General features: G+C 42.0%; 1 protein-coding gene across 4 annotated transcripts in view; it reads left to right on the forward strand.

Annotated features, from left to right (window-relative positions):
• Positions 1–22,699, forward strand: part of Tmem255a (transmembrane protein 255A) — a 52,789-nt gene that overhangs the window by 27,658 nt on the left and 2,432 nt on the right. For 2 of the 4 annotated variants that reach the window (XM_027433473.2, XM_027433474.2), the window contains 4 exons: positions 1,128–1,199; positions 1,613–1,701; positions 9,168–9,330; positions 15,993–16,136. In XM_027433473.2, the coding sequence (XP_027289274.1) occupies positions 1,128–1,199; positions 1,613–1,701; positions 9,168–9,330; positions 15,993–16,136 (468 nt within the window). The remainder of the gene's footprint in view (positions 1–1,127; positions 1,200–1,612; positions 1,702–9,167; positions 9,331–15,992; positions 16,137–22,699) is intronic. The other 2 variants (XM_035450302.1, XM_035450303.1) reach the window with 2 other exon arrangements.

Below are 22,699 nucleotides of genomic sequence, written 5' to 3' on the forward strand. Positions count from 1 at the left end.
TGGAGGCCAAATCAGGATAACCGAGCAATCATTCTATCTTAAGGTTCTAAGGAGGCCCAGATTGTTAGTGTGGCCTTCTCATGACACCACTAAGAGGCCAGCCTAAGAGTAGGCTCAGGAGAATATTTTTTCCTGCCCCATATTTCCTTGTGTTCCCTGTTGCTTTAGCTAGAGGCACTGACAGTGGAAACATTGGGTGGGGGGAGCACTTTGATTTTAGCACATCATAGTCCCAACCAATGGATTCCAACATATGAAATTCTACCTGTTTCTGGGAAGTCTGACAAGTTGGTACTCTGTTAACCTCAAAATGAAACTCATTCACTGTGAGGATACGCCCAAGAGTACATTAGCTGCACAAATTGGACTCTATGGGGTGTGTGTGTGGGGGGGGAATAAAGGACATGAAGCTGGGTTGGTAGGAAAGCAGGGAGGAATCTAAGAAGAGTTAGGAAAAAGGGGTAAATAGGATCAAAATGAATTGTATGAAATTCTCAAAGAACTAATACAAATTACAAAAGTAACATTAAGAGATAGCACACGTGTGATTGGAAAAAAAAAGAAGACAAATAGAAGCAAAATGGCCACTATGTCACACAACCTCATGAGGAGCTACTCTACATAAAACACGTCATGAATGGTGTTCTTGGAGTTATCTTGCTCCCGAGGATGTTAAATGCTTCTGTTATGGTAGCAACACAAAGTTACCATTTTTCTAATTGTTCCTGGGTTAGAAGGAGGAATAAAATGTGTGCCGCTAACAGCATAGCAAAAAGGCAAAGGGCACTTGGATGAAGGGCCCAATATGAAGAAAACTGCCTATTTCCTATGAATATTTCTGCAACAAAGCCAAAGAAATGTGAAAGGACTTTACCACACCCTTAGGGTGATGGGAACTTGAAAAAACTTCTTGTGTAAAAGCAAGAGAAGATAGATGCAGACTCTTCCCTATATTTTTAGTTTTGCAAGATGTTTTTATAAACTCAGAATATGTAAGACTGTAAATTCTCTTGATTTCATTGTGATAGTTTTCTTGTCTTAACTTGCCGGTGGCACAGATATTCGTAACAGTTTCCATAAGTTTGCTTGTAATCCTGTTTCTCTTAACTCGTTTTTTTCTGTATAAGGTCATAACTTCCTCAAACAAACTTACTCCTTCTACGAGGTCTTTGAAGAACATTACCCAGGCAATTAAAGAGGTACTGTTGTACTTCAGTGTGCATGTGATGGCCCCTCTGTCTACCTTTCTAGCAGGTCTTCTTTCATCCCGTGCTCCGATTTTCTCACCCTTCATATCCTTATACCCTAACATCCACTTACTATCCCACCCACTGTTCCATCTGCCTTTCCTCTTCTCTCCCCCTGCCCTGTGTAAGTGAGGCACTAAGGACTGTGCCTGGGGCTAACCACAATCCCAGCTCTATAGGTGCTTGCTTTATGCACAGGCATAGCTAGCTACCTCTCTGCTTCGGCTCCTCTTTCTTTTGCACTGGTATGCTCATGTCCCAGCCATCGTTTCTGTCTCCGTCCGTCACTAACTCACACTGCAATCCCAGAGGACTAGTCCCCCCAGCCAGTACTAGCTTCTCCCACGGGTGTTTTGTGTCTTCAGGTGAACTGCCCTCAACTTAGCCGTGGACTCTGCACACCTCGCATCCGGGGAAACACTTGCTTCTGCTGTGACCTCTACAACTGTGGCAGGTGAGTGTGGCTTCCATGGGCACAGCAGTAACTGTTTGGTCATGTTGGGTGCTAGAAGAGCCAAGGCTGGTGAAGGCTATATGGTAGGGATTCTAGAAGTCAGGGCTGTTGGTCTGTCCCACATTCCACCTGACCGGCCTTCTTTGCACAAGGCTGGCTACTTTCCCAAACTTTATCTCATTTCATTTTCTTTACGGTTCACTTTTGCATATAGAGTCTGTAGAGTCATCATCAAGTTAAAGTGTAAGAAAGTAAAGCTCAGAGGAAAGACACAATTGACTAAAGGTCATAAAGAATTTGAAAACAGGAGTAGGGATCAAACCCAGCACTAGATTTACATTCAACAGCATGTAACAAGTATCTATTGAGTACATTCTCAGTGCCTGGACCTGCTATACACACTAAGGATTATGCAGTGATTAAAGCAATAGTCTCTGTTCCGTGGAGGTTATATTCTAATTCTAGCAGGGGAGAGAATAAAAACACACATAATATCTAATATAATGTTGGGTCTGATTAGAGTTCTAAAGAAAAATGGATCAATAGAGGTAGGCAGCAATGAGGGAGAAATTGTGTGCACAAAGTAGGTATGGGTGTCTCTTTGTGAAGGTGACATTTGTGAAGGGACTTGAGTAAATCTGGAGAGCAAAAAAAAGAAGATACCCAAGGAGAGGGCTTTTAAGCAGAGGGGACAGCAAACAGTTAAGGCTCCGAAGCAGGGTTGATACCAGTAATGCTACAACCATTCACACTCTCTGCCTTCCAATTATGATTATACCAGTTACTCTCTTTCCAAACATTAGAAGATAAGACAAATAAATGAACAACCGATATGCAAACATAATTTCAGAGTGTAGCGAGCATCAGTGGACCCTCGTGGCCTAGGCAAATGGGAGACAAATGATAAGGAGGAATTTATGCTACAAACTAAAAGCAGGGGCAGGTGGGGGAAGATATGCTTGCAAGTTGTCAGGAGGAAGGAAGTGCGGGGAGGTATAGAAAACTGTAGAGGTGGCCGTGACCACGTGGGCCATTGGAAGTATAGAGCATGGAAAATGAACTTGAACTTCAGACAGCTGGGATGCTGGAGAGAATGAGACCTAGACCAAGTTGGTTTAGTGGCAATGAAAAGCAGGGAGGTTTCTTTTTGTTTTGTTTTTGTTTTCAAGACAGGGTTTCTCTGTGTGTATTCCTGGCTGTCCTGGAACTTGATTTGTAGACCAAGGCTGACCTCAAACTCACAGAGATACATCTGCCCCTGCCTCCAGAGTTCTGGGATTGAAGGTGTGTGCTATCACCACCTGGAAACTGGGGGTGTCTTTTAAAGAACACCTTAGAATGTGGAATTGGCAGACGCATGTGATTGTGTGAAACAGATTATGAGAGAACAGCTCTTCATATAGGGTGTTATTAGATAGTCATTGTCTATGCATGACTGTTTTCAGACTTAGTGTAGGAGAGCTGACGGTCAAAGGAAGGAAGGAGGAAGTAGTAGAGGAAGGCTAGATGGATCTAGATGGAGAGGCCTCAAAAGGAAGCAGTGTACTCCTACATATTCCCTTCCTGTTGATAGTCAGAGGCCAGTTTCTCTGGTCTGAGGATTGAAAACTGACAGGCTGGAAGTGGAGAGAAGCAGTGAGCTCGCCCTAGTCCCTTCTGATGTTTGCTAATATCAGCCTCATTTCCTTGAAATATCTGGCAGTAGAGAAAGAGAAATTCAAAGGCACAATTGTGGTGTAAGGACTATCTGGGGTGGAAGGCCTTTAATTCCAGCACATGGGGCAGAGGCAGGAAGATCTCAGTGAGTTCGAGGCCAGCCTGGTCTACAAAGAGACTTCAGGTTCAGGGACAGCCAGAGCTACACAGAGAAACCCTGTGCTAAAATCAATCAATCAAACAAACAAAAACCAAACCAAACAACAACAACAAAAAAAACCACTCCAAAACATGACAAAATCTTTTTCATCAGGAAAAGAAAATATTAGTCAAGGCAACTGACACAGATCATGCCATCCCTAAAGATCTTCAAGTTCAGGAGTAGCTTTAATCTATCCTGTATCTAGAAAGCAGAACCAAGTATTTCTCAGTGCCCTTTCCTAAGTCTGTGTGGTCAGGATCCCAAGGGCAAAACCAGTGGAACAGGACTTGCTCACATTTCTCTCAGCTCAGAAAGCAGCTATAAGACTAAATAGGGGACAAACTCGACATGAAGGGAAAGCTTTTTCCTTGACCCAGGTTATTTTTTCAGCCAGAGCCAAAGAGAGTTAAATTCAAGGCCTAAATATAGCTAGAAACAAGCATTCTGAGGCTTGGAGACTTTAATTTTGCCGAATGCGTATTTGTTTTCCTCACACGAAGCCTATTTTTAATCAATTGCCAGCTCCTTTAGTCCATTTCCTGGAAAGGAGGCCAAGAAAAAAAAAGTGGGAACAAAAACATCAGGCAGTCATTTGTACAGTGCTACAGAAACAGAGTGTCTACTGTCCCCTCGAACCCGCCGACCTTCACTGACGTCATGGGTGGTGAGGTTTAATACCAAACATAGATTATTCCATTTAGCCCTGTGCAGGAAGGTGGCTTTCTCTAGGACACAGCTTCTCTGTGGCTGCCTTTCAGAGCATCTTTTCCTTCCATCTATTCACTTATCTTTGGAGAGGTCAAGTCAATATCACTGGTTTTCTGTGTGTAACCTAAAGGAAATGGAGTGGTTTGCACACGGCCTGAGCTGGGAGCAGTTATAGAGGGCAGCTGACTTCCATTCCTCTTTTCCCCTAAGAAACCTCTATGATATTCCTATCATGTGTCAGTGGCTGTTGTGCTCATTAGAAAGTCAGTTCACCAGAAAGGGAATTTAAAAATATGGTGAATGAGAGAGAGAGGGGGGGAGGAAAGGAGACAGACAGACAGACAGACAGACAGAGCTAGAGAAGGGGAGGGGATAGAGAGAGGAGAGGAGAAGATGAATTACCACTCCAAGCTGACTTTCTCTATTGAAGGACAGAAAGATGCCTTCTTGCTTTTCCCAAGATCAGCTGCCACTTCCTGTGTTAAGTAGTGATTTGAACATCGGGCATCTATTCCTTTAGGCCCACCCAGTGAGTGGTGTGCAAGCGAAAGCAAGCCCGCATGCGATGAGCACGCTCATGATCAATGCAGTGGTCAGAGTTTGCACTCAGTTACTCAATCACTGTGTATTTATCTACAGTCTTTAGTATTTCAACACTGTTTAAGGCAGTAAGACACACACACACACACACACACACACACACACACACAAAATGTAAGAGATGCCCCTCGCTTCCAAGAGGTTACAACTTTAACAGAGACAGACATTATGGTGGCCTTGGGCTTGATTATAGTACACTATTCAGCGCCGCTGCAAACCTCTCTCTCTCTCTCTCTCTCTCTCTCTCTATATATATATATATATATATATATATATATGTATTAGCTTAGATGAAAAACTAATAACTGACAACCAAAAAGAAAAGACTGTCTGAGACTGGGTTTTCAGGGAGGAAATCTAATGAGTGCGCACTGGAGTCCCGTTGAAGCTTTGAGCCAAAGTGGGATTTAGATAGGCTGGGAACTGAAGACAGTACCTTCTAGAGGGGAAACATCTGAGCAAAAGTTTTGAGTAAGTTTCCGGCATTTCCAGTCTGGGCCTCCTAAGAACTGCAGCCTAGTTAGAGTGTGCACTCCATTTTAAACTCAGATTGCAGCAGATGGAAATTTGGACAAATTTTCTTTTAAATGCTCTCTCTCTCTCTCTCTCTCTCTCTCTCTCTCTCTCTCTCTCTTCTCTCTCTCTCTCTCTCTCCTCTCTCTGTGTGTGTGTGTGTGTGTGTGTGTGTGTGTGTGTGTGTGTGTGTGTGTGTGTGTATACACATGCCACAGTGCACATGTACATATCAGAGGACAACTTGTGGAAGTCATCAGGTTTGGTTGCAAGTGCCCTTTGCCACTCAGAATTTTCATCAGCCCTGGATCATTTTTTGTCTTGCTGACAGTGAAGAGCCATGAAAAAGTTTTGAAAAAAATGAATGGCTTTAAGTTTCAGAAAACATTTTAGGAAGATTAGTCAGCATCTATGGATTCTGGCAGTCACGGAAGCCCAAGGGTGAGGGCAATGGGAAGGTAAAAGATACAATTTTAGGGTAAAATAATTTTCTCAGAAAGTGAACCAAATGAAATCATGACTCTCAAATAGAAGCAAACCACATTAATTTGCTAAAACCCATACTATAATTAAGCATTAACTTTCTTTTGCTTCATGGTTCAGTTTTTAAAAATTAAATAGCTGCTGAACCTACTCAAATTGAAACCAACTATACTCTGGAAAATTGACTCTTTTTTTTCTTTTGTGAGGTTCCAAAAATGGAACCAGAGGACTTGTACATGTGAGGCAAATGATCCACATCAAGTCCCAAATTCTTATATACTCTTAAATGAACTGCTCCCCCACTCCATACTGACGCCTGTGCCCTGAAAGCATTAGTGTCTTCAAACATGTGGTTTTAAGGTCTGAATTATGTTTCAAGACAGTGGATGTCATAAGGAAAAACTGAAAAACTTCTTTCTACTTGTTATGTGTGCTTTATACACAGCCTTTTAAATTTGTGTGTGTGGGGGGGTGTATCACACATGTGTGGAGGACAGAGGACAACTTTCAGAGGTCAGTCCTTGCCTTCCATCTTAATAAGGCGGGGTCTCCTCTCTTGCTCCTGTCTCTGCTAACTGGCCCACAAGCTTTCAGCCAATTCTGGTTTCACTTTCCATCTTGCCATAGGAGTGCTGGAGTTACACATCTGGCTTTTCAAATGTGGGTTCTGAGGCTATAACTCAGGTCATCAGTCAGCCTTTTATACACCAAGCCATCTACCAAGCCCTGTCATGCACTTTCTTATTGAATCTCCCAGGCTCAGAGAAGTTAAAAATATTTTTGTTAGGCAGCGAGTAAGTTACATCCAGGATTCTAATGCAGCCCTACTCCAGAATTTGCTAGGGTATACTGCCTTCCTATCAGGACTATTCACTTACTGTCAGTAGCCTAGGAGGTAGGTGAAGATAATTGGAAGGATGGGAGAAAATGACCTGGAAGCCACTAACATGCTCCTACAATCCCACACTCACCATTAGACACACACCTGCCCCTTTCAAAGGGATTGAACCTGTACAGTTACATCTTTTGAGGGCAATGAGTAATGAATGTGTCCACTCTCCTGCCCCACCACCAGTGCCAGCTCATAGGAGACACTCAAGGTATGCTTATGAATGGGCTCTTCAGATATGTTCCCAAAAATATTGAAATTCAGATAATTTAAAATACCCTTAAAATTCTACTATGAGAGGCCAGAGACACAGCTCAGCAGTTAACTGGTGTTCCGGGTGGTTGTGAGCTGCCGGATATGGATGCTTTGGAGACCAAGGTTGGTCTTCTGCCCGTGACTCCAGTTTCTGGTGATCCAATGCCCTCTGGTGCTTCTGTAAGCTCACACTCACATTTATAACCATGCACGAAGAGTGCTTGACACACCCAGACAGTTACATGTAAATGCACACATTGGCGATTATGATGTAGTCTGCCCTGCAACCACACTGATTTCAATTCCTCAGAGAAATTGTTTTTGAAGAATCCTAAGTTAAATTTATTTGTAAACTTAAGAGAGTCATTCTTGCATGAATAATCCCTCTCTGTTTCATTTTGGAGATTAACCCTTAATTTTGTTTTGTTTGTTTTTCGTTCTTGGTATTCCAATAATAGGGAAGCCTTGTGTAATAGCCTTCAGATTCTAGGGCATCTCATTGTATGTTTAGTTTTAAGCACCATGCTTCATGTTAGCTGCTTTGCAATATACACAAGCACAGGATTTCTATTTAATTAATTTATTGGGTATTTATGCAGCACCACATGCATGTCAAGCATGGCAGTTGCATGAGGGTTTTTCCCCCTGAGATATGAACAAATGTCTATTCACCCTAGAAAGAGCAGAGATAGACCAAAGAAATTACTCTTCCCAGGTTTAATTTAGTAAGCCAGTGAGTTTACCTTGGAGGGAGACAATTGGTTCTAGCTCTCTATCCCCTACTGATACAAAAATCTGTAGATGTTAAGTTCTTCGCATAAAAAGGATGCTATAACCTATATAACCCCCACACAGCTTTTTATGTTTTAAATTACCTTTAGATTAGTTGTAATTCCTAATCCAATGTAAGATGTCAGGTTATGAAGTATCATACTATATTATTTATGTAATAACAACAGGAAATTACACACACACACACACACGCACACACACGTGTGTGTGTGTGTGTGTGTACGTGTGTGCGTGTGTGTGTGTGTGTGTGTGTGTGTGTGTGTGTGTGTGTGTGTGTGTGTGTGTTCAGTACAGACCCACGTTTTAAATTTTTAATCCATGGCTGATTGAATTTGTAGATGCAGAACTTGTGGGGATTATGTCATCCACATATGTATCTATGGACGGAGAGTACAAATCAGTCTGTCTCAAGTAATGTGACTCAGAGTAACTAGACTGAGTGTGGGCATCTGTAGACAACATAGCCGGGGAAGACCTCTCCAAGGACATGAGTTTTGTGCTACATCTCTATTTTAGCAGTGTATTAGCATATTGGACTTTTGGGGGTTGGTTTTGAAATCGGAGACACTGAAGTCTTTGAAGCTTCAATCAGAGTTCAGCTTTACCACTTAGGACTTGACCAAGTCCCTTACCCTCTCTGTGCTTCATTCACTTCTTTCCACTTGAAAAGAGGAAGAGTAACAACATCCACATCAGTGGTCCTCAACCTTCCTAATGCCACAACCCTCTAATACAGTTCCTCTGCTTGTAGTGATCCCCAACCATAACATTAGTTTAGTTGGTACTTCATAACTGCAATTTTGCTACTGTTATCAATCATAATGTAATTATCTTTGTTTTCTGATGGTCTTAGGTGTTGTAAGGGATTGTGGTGCTGATAGGCATTGTTGTGACAATAGAAATACTTTATAATATGCTCTGTCCAGTCCAGTAACCACCATCTTCATATGGCTATGAAGTGCTTGAAACATGAGAAGACTAAATTTACTTAATGGATAGCCACATATGGCTGGAAGCTTCCATATTGGACAGCCCAGATTTACTGAATTGACATATGTGAAATGCTTAGCACAGTGCCCGGTAGATAATGTGTCAATAAATGTAATTTGGGATCAGTGTTAGTGATGGTTACAAGAGTCTCTCTAACAGGCAACGTTATTTTAGATAAACAGCAATCACACGTCGATTTATTGTTGTGTTACACACTCCAAGCAAACTGCAACAATACCTTCTATCTACAACAGCTTCCCACCTTCCTAGGCATCTCCCCCGCCCCCAAGATACATAGTAGTCAGATCCTGGAGGTGGTGGCAAGGGAGGAGGTTCTGCCCCTAGGAGACTGACTGTTGTGTGCTTCTCCCCATGCAGTAGGGTGGAAATCACTGGCGGGTACTATGAATACATTGATGTCAGTAGCTGCCAGGACATCATCCACCTGTACCACCTACTCTGGTCTGCCACCATCCTCAACATCGTTGGCCTGTTCCTGGGTATCATCACTGCTGCGGTCCTCGGAGGATTTAAGGATATGGTAAGAGAGAAAGTGACTTTCCATTTCACAGTGCCTTTTGTTTGGACATGGGGAACAAGGCTAGGATGTTTGGGGCAGTGGAGATACATAATTTCAAGGGAGGAATCAGAATGTAGGGTATGCAGCTGCCTTCAAATATCTCAGGTTGGAGTGAGAAGTACCATCAATCTGCATGTGTCTCTTGTAAACATAGGCTTCCTGTTATCTTGAGGCATATTTTGGGAGAGAAATGAGTGGGAGGGGGTTCTCAGAATTCTCATTCACTCTGTTTTTGCAAACTATCTATTATAGCTCCGCCCACACTTTCAGAAGAAACTTTCCCATTTCGTTTTCTCCATAATGATCTTTGGGAGACAATGAAGGAAAGAGAATTTATGCTTAGCTGTAGGTAAGATTAATGCTAGTCTCCTACAGGAATTCCACCGTGGAGTTTTTCCAGTAAAAGCATCTAGGCTTTTTTTCTTCCTCTTGAACCTGAAGACTCAGTCCCAGACTAAGTCGATTGCCAGGTCTTGCCTTCAACCCCAGCCTACCTACATCCCTGTTCCTCTCTTGGAAATCTTTTCCATATTTGTGTGCATGCCTGCGAATGCACACCAGTGCTCACAACACTCAATAATGTATGCTCCCTCGATAACACTAGATGCCCTATTCTTTTGCTTTCAAAACATTTCTAATTATGTATTTGCTATGTTGGTAAACTTTAATCTCCAATTATGGAGCTGTTAGTTTTGAGCCATGGTTATTAACCTGGCTTCATATTAGAATCAGCTGGAATATTAAAAAAACAAAGCAAAACAAAATAAACTAAATTTGCATGCTTGGGCCCTTTCCCCAGACACTCTGATTCAGTTGGTGCCAATGGAAACCCACCTATGAATGGTCTCTTGAGAGCTCCCCAGGTGTTTCTGATCTGTAGGCGGGGCTAAGGACCACTGCTTTACATATCCTTAGAAAATTACTTTGTGCCTAAAAGGGACTTTCTGTTGACCCAAGGAAGTGAGATAGGCAATTTCTAGACCCTTGGTTGTTTATGTCCCCTTTGGGGTCCCCCCAAACAGGATCCTGAATAGCAGTCTCTAATCTGACCCCAGATAGATAGTCAAAAAGGTGGTGATGGTAAAATGAAAGGCACCTAGTGTAAGAGAAACAATGGAGTTTTGGTTATAAAGTCCCCAGCTTTGTAATCTTGGGTACCCCACTGGTGAATGTGTCATAAGACATCCTGCCTTGTCCATCCCCAGTCTATCATCCCTTCTCTCCATCCCCCGCGCATACATGTCCTATTCCCTCTGCTCTTACTTCAGAAAACCCAAGCACGAAAGAGTAAGGTAAGCAGTGGCACATCTGTCAGCCTAGGAGAGAGAAGGATTTCCTGTCACCTGAGGGCCAAGGAAGCACTTAGGAGACATCGTTGTCTCTGGGTTGAGGCTTCTTTGAAGAAAAATAATTGCCATTGTTCTTGGTGGATTTTCCCAGAAGAGTCTCAGAGTGGTGGGGGTTGTCTGAGTGGGGAGGCTTTCCAATCAGTGGGGGGGTCCGGGGGGGGGGGCTAGGAAATGCTGCTTCCCCTGCAAGGTGGCCCTCATGCTGATTTTACCCCATAAAGTCATGGTGTTAAAAATTCCAGTTTATTTGTTTTTTTTTCCTTCCATATTTTCAGATAAGCATTGCACTCTCTTTTTTTGTTGTCTGTTTTCAAAATTCAGATAGTAAAATTGTACTCATTTTTATTATTGTTTATTTACGTGTACATATGTGTATGTCTGTATATGTACATGTGCCTGAGGTTGGGGCATCCCCTGGGGCTGGAATTACAAGCTGCCTGATGTGGGTGCTGGGAATTGAACTCAGGTGTTCTGCAAGAACAATTCATGTTCTTTACCACTGAGCCGTCTCTCCAGCCCCAGATAGTAGCATTTTAAATAGGTTGGCTAATATGCCACAGAGGTGTTAAAACCTTGTATTAACTCTTTCTCTGGGTGAAGGATTCAATAATTTTCCATGGTGGCAGAAGGAAGAGGGATGTGAATTCGAAGGATGCATGAGAAAGACAACTTTCTTTTAAAAACTTCTTCAAGTTGGGAAGAAGGAAGGACTTAGAAGGTGGCGTTCTAAGAAATCGCGCCATTCCAAGGTTGATTTCCTTCATGTTAAAAGAATCCAGGAGGACATCTCAATGACATCATCAATCTCTTTGAAGTGTACAACTCAGTGATTAAGTACACTCAAAATGCCACATGGTTGTCGCCTCTACTTAGTCCTATGGCCCTTTCATTACATGAAACCTGGATCCACTAGTCAGCTACTCCTTATTCCTCTTGTCCCCAAACCATTAATCTGCTGTCATTATGGACATGTCTCTTTCGGATATTTCCTATAAATGGACTAATATAATACATGAAGCTCTGCAACTCCTTTCACTTGCCATCATTTTAAGATGTGTCTACCTTTCGTCATATACCAGTGCCTCATGCCTTTTAATGGCTGCATAATATTTCATTCTATTGATGTGCCACATTTTATTTGCCTTTAAAATTTATTCATGGACATTTTTCCCACTTTCAACTATGGGGAAATGCTGTTACAAACATTCATATAAATCTCCCGTTTTTTTTCATCTAAAGTTGAAGGGGAAGTTGTGGATTGTATGGTGCTTTCATGTTTAACTTCCAGAGAAAGAGCCAATCTGTTTTCTTCATCAGATATTTCATATTCCTGCTAACAGTAGACAAGAATTCCAACTTCTTTACATTTCTCAGTCATAAAAGATTCTAGTAGGCACACCATTGTAGTTTTCACTTGCTTTTCTATAATAGCCAGTAATGTCAGGCCTGACAATTTATATATCTTCTCTGGAAAAATGTTCAGCTTAGTTCTTTGTGTCTGTCTGTCTATCCATCCATCCATCCATCCATCCATCCATCCATCCATCCATCCATCAATCCATCCACCTACCTACCTCCCAACCTACCCACCTATCATCCGTTTTTTAGACAGCAACTTACTCTATAGCCCAGGCTAGCCTCAAGCGCACAATCCTCCTGCCTCAGCCTCCTGAGTACTGCAATTATAGGCTTGTGCCACCATGCCTGGCTTTGCCTGTTTGTTTGATTTTTTTCTAGTTGAGTGTTTCTTCTTTTTGCTGTTGAGATACTAAACCCTTATCAGATGTATGATTTACTGCAGCACATATATTTAAGAGACTGCTATTTCCCCACTTAGCTCTTTGCTTTCTTTTCAAAAATAAATTAAGCTCACATACATAGATCCATCTATCATCTCTGAATTCTTTACTTCAGTTGTTTTTTATGAGCAGAAGATAAAAGGGAGTCTGTTGATGGTTCTGATAGGGCCGTGCGCGCTTTCCAAAGGCCTGTGTGCATTTCTTTTTGTTTGATCTTTGTTAGATCAATACTTCAATACTCACCCCGGGTAGATATTAAGTACTATAACCATTTAACAGACGAGAAAACAGATCAAGCAGGCTCAAGTGGTTTGCTAGGACTAAGTAGCAAAACATGGACTGGAGCCCAGATTGACTCTTTCTTGCTCCTTCTACTCTATCCCTTCTGCCCCAAACTAACATTTGTCCAGACCTTTCTGCTTCTTCAAGTTTTATAGCAAACAGTACCTGCTATTTGCTTGGGAGCTTCCTTAATAGTAAGGGTGGCAAGCAAGGGAAATACTGAATGTTATTAAACCGTAAGCCTGGAAACTCTGTCAAAGACCCACAGGGGAAATGAAAAGACGAAAGCAAAGATCATGGCAAAATATAGTTGGTTCATGGAATAAGAGAAGTCTAGTAGGGGTAGAACATGAGGCTACCAAGAAGATGATGTCATCAAAATGAGAACATGATGTAGAAAGTCCTAGAACACAAATGTGTGAGCCAAAACTAAATCCTTGGCCTAGGTCCAAATGTAATTGGTGACTGGCATGCCCGCTCCCTTCTTACAGTGCCCAGGGGTGCTGGCTGATGGAAGAATAGGAGCCAAGTGCTCTGAGCTGGCAGCACTTAAATACAATGGGATAGGAGCCACTATTTGCAGAGTTGTTGCAGAGTCCTGAAATGAAAAAAAAGGATGTCTTCACACCCTAACCATAACTGCTTGAGAGTAATCCTAAGGAAATGTTCAATGCAATGTTTGTTGATCACAGATAAGAGGATTTAAGATGAATCTTTCAAAGGAGAACATGTCTATACCCTTTGCTCCTAATTGGTGTCTCTGATTTAGAATAAGTTAGAGAAGAATAATGGTGTCATTCTTTCCAAAGTCCATGACCATTGTCTCAGTAGAACTCAGTTTTGTCAGGGAAGATTGCTGTCACCATTTCCTGTGCCTCCTAGTAACTTTGACAAGCTCAGAAAGTTGCTGATCCATAATGAGGAGTGTGGAATCTTACAATTTGAGATACACACACACACACACACACACACACACACACACACACACACACACACACACACACATTCCTATGTGTACACATGAATACTGACAAGCATGTTTCAAAACCCTATTATCTATTTGAAATATAGCTAGATCATTCTTTGGCCATCTATGTTGCTTCAACCCTGCCTGTCTATTTCTCCTTTGCTGCCCTGCCCATTTTCTCTATCCTCTCTAGCCTGGACTCTTAAGCATCTTTCCGGCACTCACTCAGTCCTCCTTTTATGCCCTGTGCTTCTTTCTCCGTAATAGTTCACTTTCTTACAGAGACAATTCTGGACCCCTGGCCTATTGAACACACGAAACCTTTTACAGATATAGCTACATTGTTGGATTGCATTCCTATGGTTAGGCTTGATTTATTTGGATAAATGGTTTTGTAACAGTTGGCAGGGTTGGTTTCCAGTGGACAGGAGACCAAAGAAGCATACTTTTGGTTACTTCCTCAGTGTGTGTGGGGGGAATGTCTTCTTAGAATTTTGGTGGCAAAAGAAGGACACTTCTCAGAGATTTCCTCTGTAAAGTAAGCCAAGAGCTCAGGCCTCTGCCACAGAAGAGGCATCCGTGAGGTGGATTGTAATGACTGCAGCTTGCAGCTCTTCACACCCCCAGTGGTCTGAACTGTAACCCACCCCAAACAACAGAACTGTGCTGAAACGTTCTGTTGACTTTCCCTGTCAACACCTTGACATGCTAGCTCGTGCTGCTGCCAAAACCTACCCGCATGTTTTCACTACTCCAGAGGAAGTTCCTGTTTGATGTTAACATGGTGTCGATACATACTGGAAGGGAAAACATCCATCTTTCAGACAAATAGAAGAGGGATCTATGACATGGGGAATGGAAGAGAAACATTTTCCCTGTGCTTTGATCCATGTGGTACAAAGCCCGGTTCTACTTGGGAACTAATGAGCAGGTCTCTAACCTGGATGACAGTGGCTTTAACTCTGAAAAGGCTACACCTGTCAGCAGGTTATAGCAGAGACAGAAGTCACTCATACACTGCTTGATTTGCAAAAGTAATGAAAGTCACAAAAATTATTTCAATATTTCTGTGGACTTGGAGTTTTCAAGTTAAAAAGTTGTGGGGTCTGGGGAGTAGACGAATGGATCCAAGGTTAAGGGCACTTTCTGCTCTTGCAGAAGACCCAAGTTCAGTTTTACTACCTACATGGTGATTCACAACCATCTGTAAATCCAGCTCCAGGGGAATCGAATGGCATCTTCTGCTCTCCACAGAAACTGTCCTCACATGTTCACACACATACACACATAATTAAATATAAATATTTTTAAAGGTAGAGAGAGTTGGAGAGATTGCTCAGTAGCTAAGAGCACTTGTTGCTCTTAAAGAGAACCAGGGTTGGGTTCCCAGCACCAACATGGTAGCTCACAACCATCTGAAACTCTAGTTCTAGGGATTCTGACACCCTCTTCCGACCTCTGTGGGCACTAGGCATGCCTGTGATGCACATACATACATGCAGACAAAATACTAATACACATAAAGTAAAATGCATAAATCTAAAACAAAATTAAAGCTTAAGGAAAATGACCCAATATGGATTAATGGCATATATAATTGAAAGTTAAGAGTTTCTATTTCCTCCTAATATTACTTCCCTCTGCACAGATAGCCTTAAATAACAGCTTTCTGCGAATCCTTCCAGATCAGTTTCTTTGCATTTATACACATAAATATGAAACCGAGGCTTTAAAACACAGAGTACACTACATTAAATTATCACTGTAGCCTTTCTTTTCACACTACTGGGGATTGACTTGTAGACAAATGCTCTACCACTGAGCTATATCTCTAGCTCCAGAGTCCTTAAAAAATAACATTAGGGGCTGGAGAGATGGCACAGTGCTTAAGAGGACTTGTTGCTCTTCCAGAGGACCTAGAATTCCCAGCACCCTCATGGTGGCTCACAATCATCTGTAACTCCAGTTCCAAGGAATCTGACACCCTCTTCCAGCCACCTTGGGTACCGGGCACACATGTGGGTGCATGGACATACATATAGGCAAAACATCCATACATACAAAACAAATAACAGTATACTCTGGACAGCTTTCTCTGTCACTAAATATAGGTCTGTGTTTATCAATTGGGTGATATGCTATAGTATGTCTGTGCTGTGGCTTACTTAACCATTAACCCAATAATGATGGTGTGTAATATATTGTTTCTAATTTGTTTTTCTGCAGAACCCTACACATCCGACACTGAATTGCTCTGTGGAAAATGCCCATCCGACTGTTTCTTACTATGCTCGTCCCCAAGTGGCATCCTACAATACCTACTACAATAGCCCTCCTCATCTGCCACCTTATTCTGCTTATGACTTTCAGGTATGTTTGGAGAGAAAACATTTGTTCTGATTGCGATAAGTCAATCCTTGTTACTGTCCCTAACTTATTTGTGGTACCTTCCCATTGCTTTTGGAACTGATAGGAACTAGCCCAGGCGCTCTACCCTGATGAACTTTATCAGCTTGTAGGAACCTGTGATTAAAGACCTGCAGAGAGGCAATGATGGAAGGCACAGGAAAGTGGGGGTAGCATGAGAGAAGAAATAGAATGGGAGGAAAACAGAGGAAAAGGGTAGGAGTGAGATATCCCAGATTGTATTAAATACTTTAAGAGAAGATCATTTGGCTGCGAAATGTAGCTTGAATAACTTACCATGGACCTCTGTGTAACAGTGGCTTTTGCCATGGGGAGAACCATAGCGCTCATGCTTGACCCAAGCGTGTTCTGAGCCACGCAGAGGTATGAATCAGACTTCCAATGAAGAAGTCGCTTTGTTTTTTTCAAACATGCTAACTAGAACTACGTAGAGAAAATATTTTTTACAACACTTTCTCCCCATTTTTTCCTTATTACATAGATCAGTAATAGTGTTACCAAATTTACATTTTCAACATTTTCTTTTGAGATGTGACTAACTGCAGAGAAATGGAAGCACAAAAAGGGCAAAAGAGAGTCACAGTGTGCAGTGAGGAGGCATTTTGGAAAAACACATCAAATGGGTCTTACATATGAACCGTGATTGACTTAGTGGCTTCCCTTCACCATGACAGAACCCACAAATTCATAACCAACTTTTAAACAGGAGACGTTTATTTTCACTCACAGTTTTTGAGGCTTCAGTCTGTGATGAACTGGACACATTGTGTAGGCTTGTAAATGTTACATCACCTCCTCAGAGTGCTAGGAACAAAACCTTCAACACTTGGACCTTTAGGGAATACTTCTAAACCATATAAGTCATTACAAACCATTGGCCAAGTATGACACTAATAAAATCTGGTCAACCAAAAACTGAGACCATAGGAAAATCCTTTTATTTTATTTTTTTAAGATTTATATTATGTATTATGTATACAGTATTCTGCCTGCATTATGCCTTTACTCCAGAAGAGGGCACCAGATCTCATTAGAGATGGTTGTGAGCCATCTGTGGTTCTGGGAACTGAACTCAGGACCTCCGGAAGAACTGTCAGTGCTCTTAACCTTTGAGCCATCTCTCCAGCCTCTAGAAAATCCCTTCAAAGAAAGAAACTCCAAATGTTTTTTGCTTCAATTGATTACAGCCCATAAGTGACACAAGGGGACATAAAACATCACTTTCTGGGGATATTTGTAGCTAATGTTTACTAAGCTGAAATCCTTAGAGAGCCTCATTTCAGCTTTGGTTTAACAAAATAATTGAAACTTTAAAACCATTTGTTGCATTTGGGTTGGAGTGGTCTATAGCTTTATAGCAATAGTAATATAATATGAACATAGACTACTTTGCTCCCATTAAATACAGTATTATTACCAGGAGAGAGCATTAAGGCTTATAAACAGTGTATTGGAATTTGACTAAAGCCTTATTAGCCACAGGAAGATGGCTCTAGTACATCTTCCTGTCTAGTTTATACAGGGATGGAACCATTCTCTTGAGACCTCTATGATAAAACAAACCATCCTAGGATGGAAAGGTTGTGGGCCCAATGCAAGAGAGTCTTCTTTTTTTCCTTTCCTTCTCTTTCCATTCTTCCTTTTGCTTTTTAAAAACAGTTAGTGTGTGTGTGTGGGTCTGTTGTGGGTGCTTGTGTGTGCCACAGCATGTGCGTGGCAGTCAGAGGACAGCTTGTTCTCTCCTTCCAGCACACATATTTCAGGGATCAAACTCGGATCATCACACCTAGAGGCAGGCACGCACCTTTGGGGAGCCATCTCACTGATCCCTGAGGTTCTCCTTTTGAGACAGGGTTTCCTATATAGGAAAGCCAGCCTTGAATTTGTAGCAGTACTTTCAACTCAGTCTCCTAAATGCTGAGAATACAGGTGTGAGCCTACACAATGAGCTATTTTTTTTAATTTTCATTTTGAAGTAAATTGTATCAATTTTAGGACATTAGACTTTGTGATGAACCTTCTAACTAGGAATAGTAATATCCCATGTGACAGTTACCACAAACTCTTAGTAGGAAGTCCCTCTTTAAGATACTCAGACATATATTTGTCTGTCATTTTCTGTTCAAATCCTACTCCGTAAATCAAAACCAGATTGAACATTCTGATGACATTAATGACGACTTGAACTGTTGGTTTCAGCTCAAACAAAGCCTAGTCTGTGTCCTCATGTGGCACATACCAGGGCTAGGAGATATGGCTAGTGAAACTGAGTAAAATATTCCTTTATTAAATAATTTGTCTAGAGATTTAAGGGATGAGTCAGAGAACAGCAGTTGTGACAGAAAAGTAGGTAAGTGGCATGGAAAGGGGGTACTTAACCCAAATAACCCAGAAAAGGAATCCAGGTTTAGTCACCTAGTCAAAATTTCTACTCTGGAGATATCCAGATGGCTCACTGGATAAAGATGCTTGCTGCCAAGCCTGATGACCTGAGTTCAAGCCCTGGGACCCACATGGTGAAAGAAGAGAAATAACTTCCACAAGTGTTAATCTGACCTCCATCTGCATACACCTGTGCGTACACACACACACACACACACACACACACACACACACACACACACAAATAAAATGCATATGTATGCATTTGTGTAAATGTGGACATTTGTATATATTTAAAAATTGAAGGGCGTGTATAGTCTACCTTCAAAATAAACCCCTCTCCATTCTGGGTTTGTAACAAGAATATAAAAATTGTGGAGTCATCTATCTATCCATCCATACATCTATTTAATGATTGATTGATTGACTGATTAATTTACTCATTTGTGGCAGGGTCTCACCATATAGCTCAGGCTGGCCTTGAACTCATGATCCTCTTGCCTGAGCCTTCCAAGTGATAATATTATAAGCCTTCCATCTCTCTACTTTTCAGTAACACATTATTCTCTGAGCAATTATATATTAATAAAGCATCTTATCACTGCAAGTTGTCAAGGTGTGACGACCAAATAATGGAGAGGTTAAGTAACTTCAAGGTCATATAAGTGATAAGAGGAAGACAGTCATTTATATCCAAACTGCTCATTCCATACAGTACTTTGAGGAATTCTTTGGAGAAGCTATGAATCTGAGTGCCTATAGATTCCTTTCCCCAGTTAAATTAAGAATATTTACTTCTTACTAGTTTATTTCATGTGTTTCCTAAATATGACTTCAGGAAATTCCTCTTTTCTCTTTTTCATAAAATCATCAAGTTAGTCTCCCCACAAAAGAGGTTCCCTTGCTCCATCCACCTCACAATTTAGGGGCTGCTTGGATGCTTGCTTCTTGTACATTTCTGGTTCTTCCCTTAGGCTCATGCTATCTTTTGTAGTTCCTATTAGGAGACTTTCGAGTTTTGTGGTATAGGTCTTGGAATATTTTTAAACTTTTTTTCTCTAGTACTTGGTATATACATTGAGTGCTCTTTTATTCCCAAATGTAGAATCACTTATCATTTCAAAGAAGGTAATACCAGTGTTGACATAAAACATCCAAAAAGCTGGGGAATGTCTGAATGTGGTCCTAGAAAAAAAAAACAGTCAGCAAACACACACCAGTTTTGTGAGTCAAATTGCTAGAAGAGTGAACCTGCCCAAAAAAGAGGCCAGATAACCTCAATTATAGTCAGATTTTCAGAGACTTTCTTTACTTTTAGTGTATTGGTGTTTTTGGCTTTATGTATATCTGTGTGAGGGTGTCAGATTCCTCTGGAACTGGAGTTATAGACAGCTGTAAGCTGCCATGTGGATGCTGGGAATTGAACTCAGATCCTCTGGAAGAGCAGTTAGTGCTCTTATTTGTCTGAGCCATCTCTCCAGTCCCCATTTTGTTCATTTCTAAATAGGATTATCTTTGTGACTCTGACTTGATCATTTATAATTCTCTTTTTGAGGAGAAAGATCCATGGTTTTAATTAATTAGTTAATTAAGTGTGTGTGTGTGTGTGTGTGTGTGTGTGTGTGTGTGTGTGTGTGTGTACATGTATGCTGGGAGGAACTTGTGAAGCAATGAGGACAACTTGCAGGAGTTGGTTTTCTCCTTCTGCCATGTGGGTCCCAAGTCAAATTCAGATCATCAAGTTTGATGGCAAGTGCCTTTACTGGATAAGCCACCTCCCCAGCCCCTCACAGGAGTTTGTTTTAGTCCCTCAAAATCATGTCTTCATTGTGTGATGATCCAGTTAGGAAGCTTGGGAAACATTTCTTGTGTTCAGAAATGGGCAAGGATTTGTTTTGGGTCAGTTGGTCCTGAGGAAGTTGTGAGACCTGAGTATGAGGCAAGAAGCTATTTCAGTCTTGCCTTCCAGTGTGTGCTCACTTCTAATGACCTTCCCATGCTTCAAAACAGGAAAGCTCTCTGCTGAGAGGGCCTTAGCCTCCCTTCTCATCTCCGCAGCACTGCTTCTCTTGCCATTTGAAACCATTTCCTCATGAGCCCTTTGGCTTCAGCTAAGCCTGAAGTCTATGGTGCATTATCAGTTCCTACTTCTGCTCAGAAATTGAACTCAGTGTAGTTTAATCTAAAACCTTGAAGGTTCCCAGCCATATTTCCCAGTGTGCAGTGCTGGGTTTAGTTCCTCTACTTTACTCACAGACTTGTCCCTTTCCTGTCCACTTGGTGAATTGCCAAGTTGAAGCTCAAAAGTCTCAGCCTATGAAAAATGCAAACCGCCCTGCTTATGTGCTTTATTCAGTACCTGAAAGTACATGGTGTTTCCCTCAAGCCATTAAAAGTGACTCATTATAACTGAGCCCATTTAATCAAAGGATCTCTGCAATTCTCCGGGGGTGGGAGGAGTTAATGGTACAGGCTACCTTGATGCTCAGAGAGCCATTTCTGCTTTTTCTTTACTTCCCCCTCTCTTCTCAGCTTTTCCCTTTATTCTCCCTTTTCTCTCTTCCTCATTTTTCTTCCTTCTGTCTGCTCATCTATTTCCATCCCCTCCCACCTTTTGGGACACAACTTCTCTAACTAGTCATGACCACTAGGCAGTGCCAGGGGACCTTTTGGAGTAAAAGGTTCACAGACCTCCTGAAGAGAGGTGCGCATACATTCATACATATTAAAGAATGTGGACAGGCGTGGAGCAGGTGAGGGGGTGGGTAGAGAGATATCTGTGTTCATGCAGGGTGGCTCCCTCCTTAGCACCATTTGAGCACAGCATGTACCCTCTTAAGTACATTCGGCTTGGAGGCAGCTCAGGAAGCCAGAGCGGACTAGGCCAGCAGTGGGCTGGCTACTTAGATATTCCCTGCGCTTTTTGGTGTGCAGAGATCCAAAGCATTAGTAAAGTTCAACTCTCAAGCAGGAACCAAGATGCACCAAACCAGCTCTCTAGCTGCAACAAAGCCAAGTATTTCTCAAGGTGCTTGCCTGTTGCTAGGAAACTATCCACTGATAATGTGGGCCCTTTCCCTCTCCAACCCCCAAGGGTATGTGGACTGCAGCCAGTTAGCTCCCTAGCTCTGCCTTCAAATTTATCCTTCGAATTTCCAATTCTGACCTCAGAGGGGAATGCGAATCGCCTCTTCTCTGCTACCCAGCCTCTAATACTTACCAAACATGAAATGGACAGGTGAAAACCCAGAGGCTGCTGCTCCACCTCCTCTATTATCAAAGTGTAAAACTGCCACCCACAGCAACTGCTACCCACCCACAGCACCCTTTGAATGGCTCTCCGGACACAATTGGCTTCAGCTCTACTGCAGGGGCTTGTCCCACCCCTCCGTGGCCGTGAACACCTGAAAGTACCCTATGCCTGTTGCCATCCCTAGAGTGGGGTGTAGAAGGACAGAGTGCCACATGCATGTCCAGGCACAGAGATCCTTGGCCCTGTGGGTTTCCTTTTCTCTCTGGTTAAGAGAAACATTTTTCATAGAAGAAAGCAACAAGAGAGGAGAAGGGAAAGAAAAGGAGGGTATTTAGTTACTTGTCAGTGTGACAAAATAGAAGAAAGTGGTTATGTTTTTATTTGATTGTTTTTTGTTTGCGTTTTTTAAATTATTTTTTAAGACATGCAGTCTTGACTGGGCTGACCTTTCACTCACAGACATCCGCCTGTCTGTGCCTCTATCTCCTGAGATTAAAGGCATGTGTCACCCACACCCAGCCTATGAAGGGGTTATTTTAACTCACATTCGAGGGTGCAGTTCATCATGGTGAGGGTGGGATAGTGACAGGAGGGACACCATAGTCACCCTACTTAAGTGAACAAGTTTGCTCAATGATCTAGCAATGTGTGTTTTTCCCCCAGAACACACCTGTTGTTATTAGACAACACACAACTGGGGTGTTATAATAAAGGATATCTCCTTGGAGAGAGGGGCCACTTTAGACTTAGGAAGACATCTTGCTTTTCTCGGGCCCACTCTCTCGAGTTGTATCACCCTTAAAGGTTCCCTAAATTCTGTAAGTCAGTCATTCTTAAGCTTGGAAAATTGACAGGTGGAGAGGGAAGAGGC

Source organism: Cricetulus griseus, chromosome X, assembly GCF_003668045.3.
Source record: "Cricetulus griseus strain 17A/GY chromosome X, alternate assembly CriGri-PICRH-1.0, whole genome shotgun sequence".
Taxonomy (NCBI): domain Eukaryota; kingdom Metazoa; phylum Chordata; class Mammalia; order Rodentia; family Cricetidae; genus Cricetulus; species Cricetulus griseus.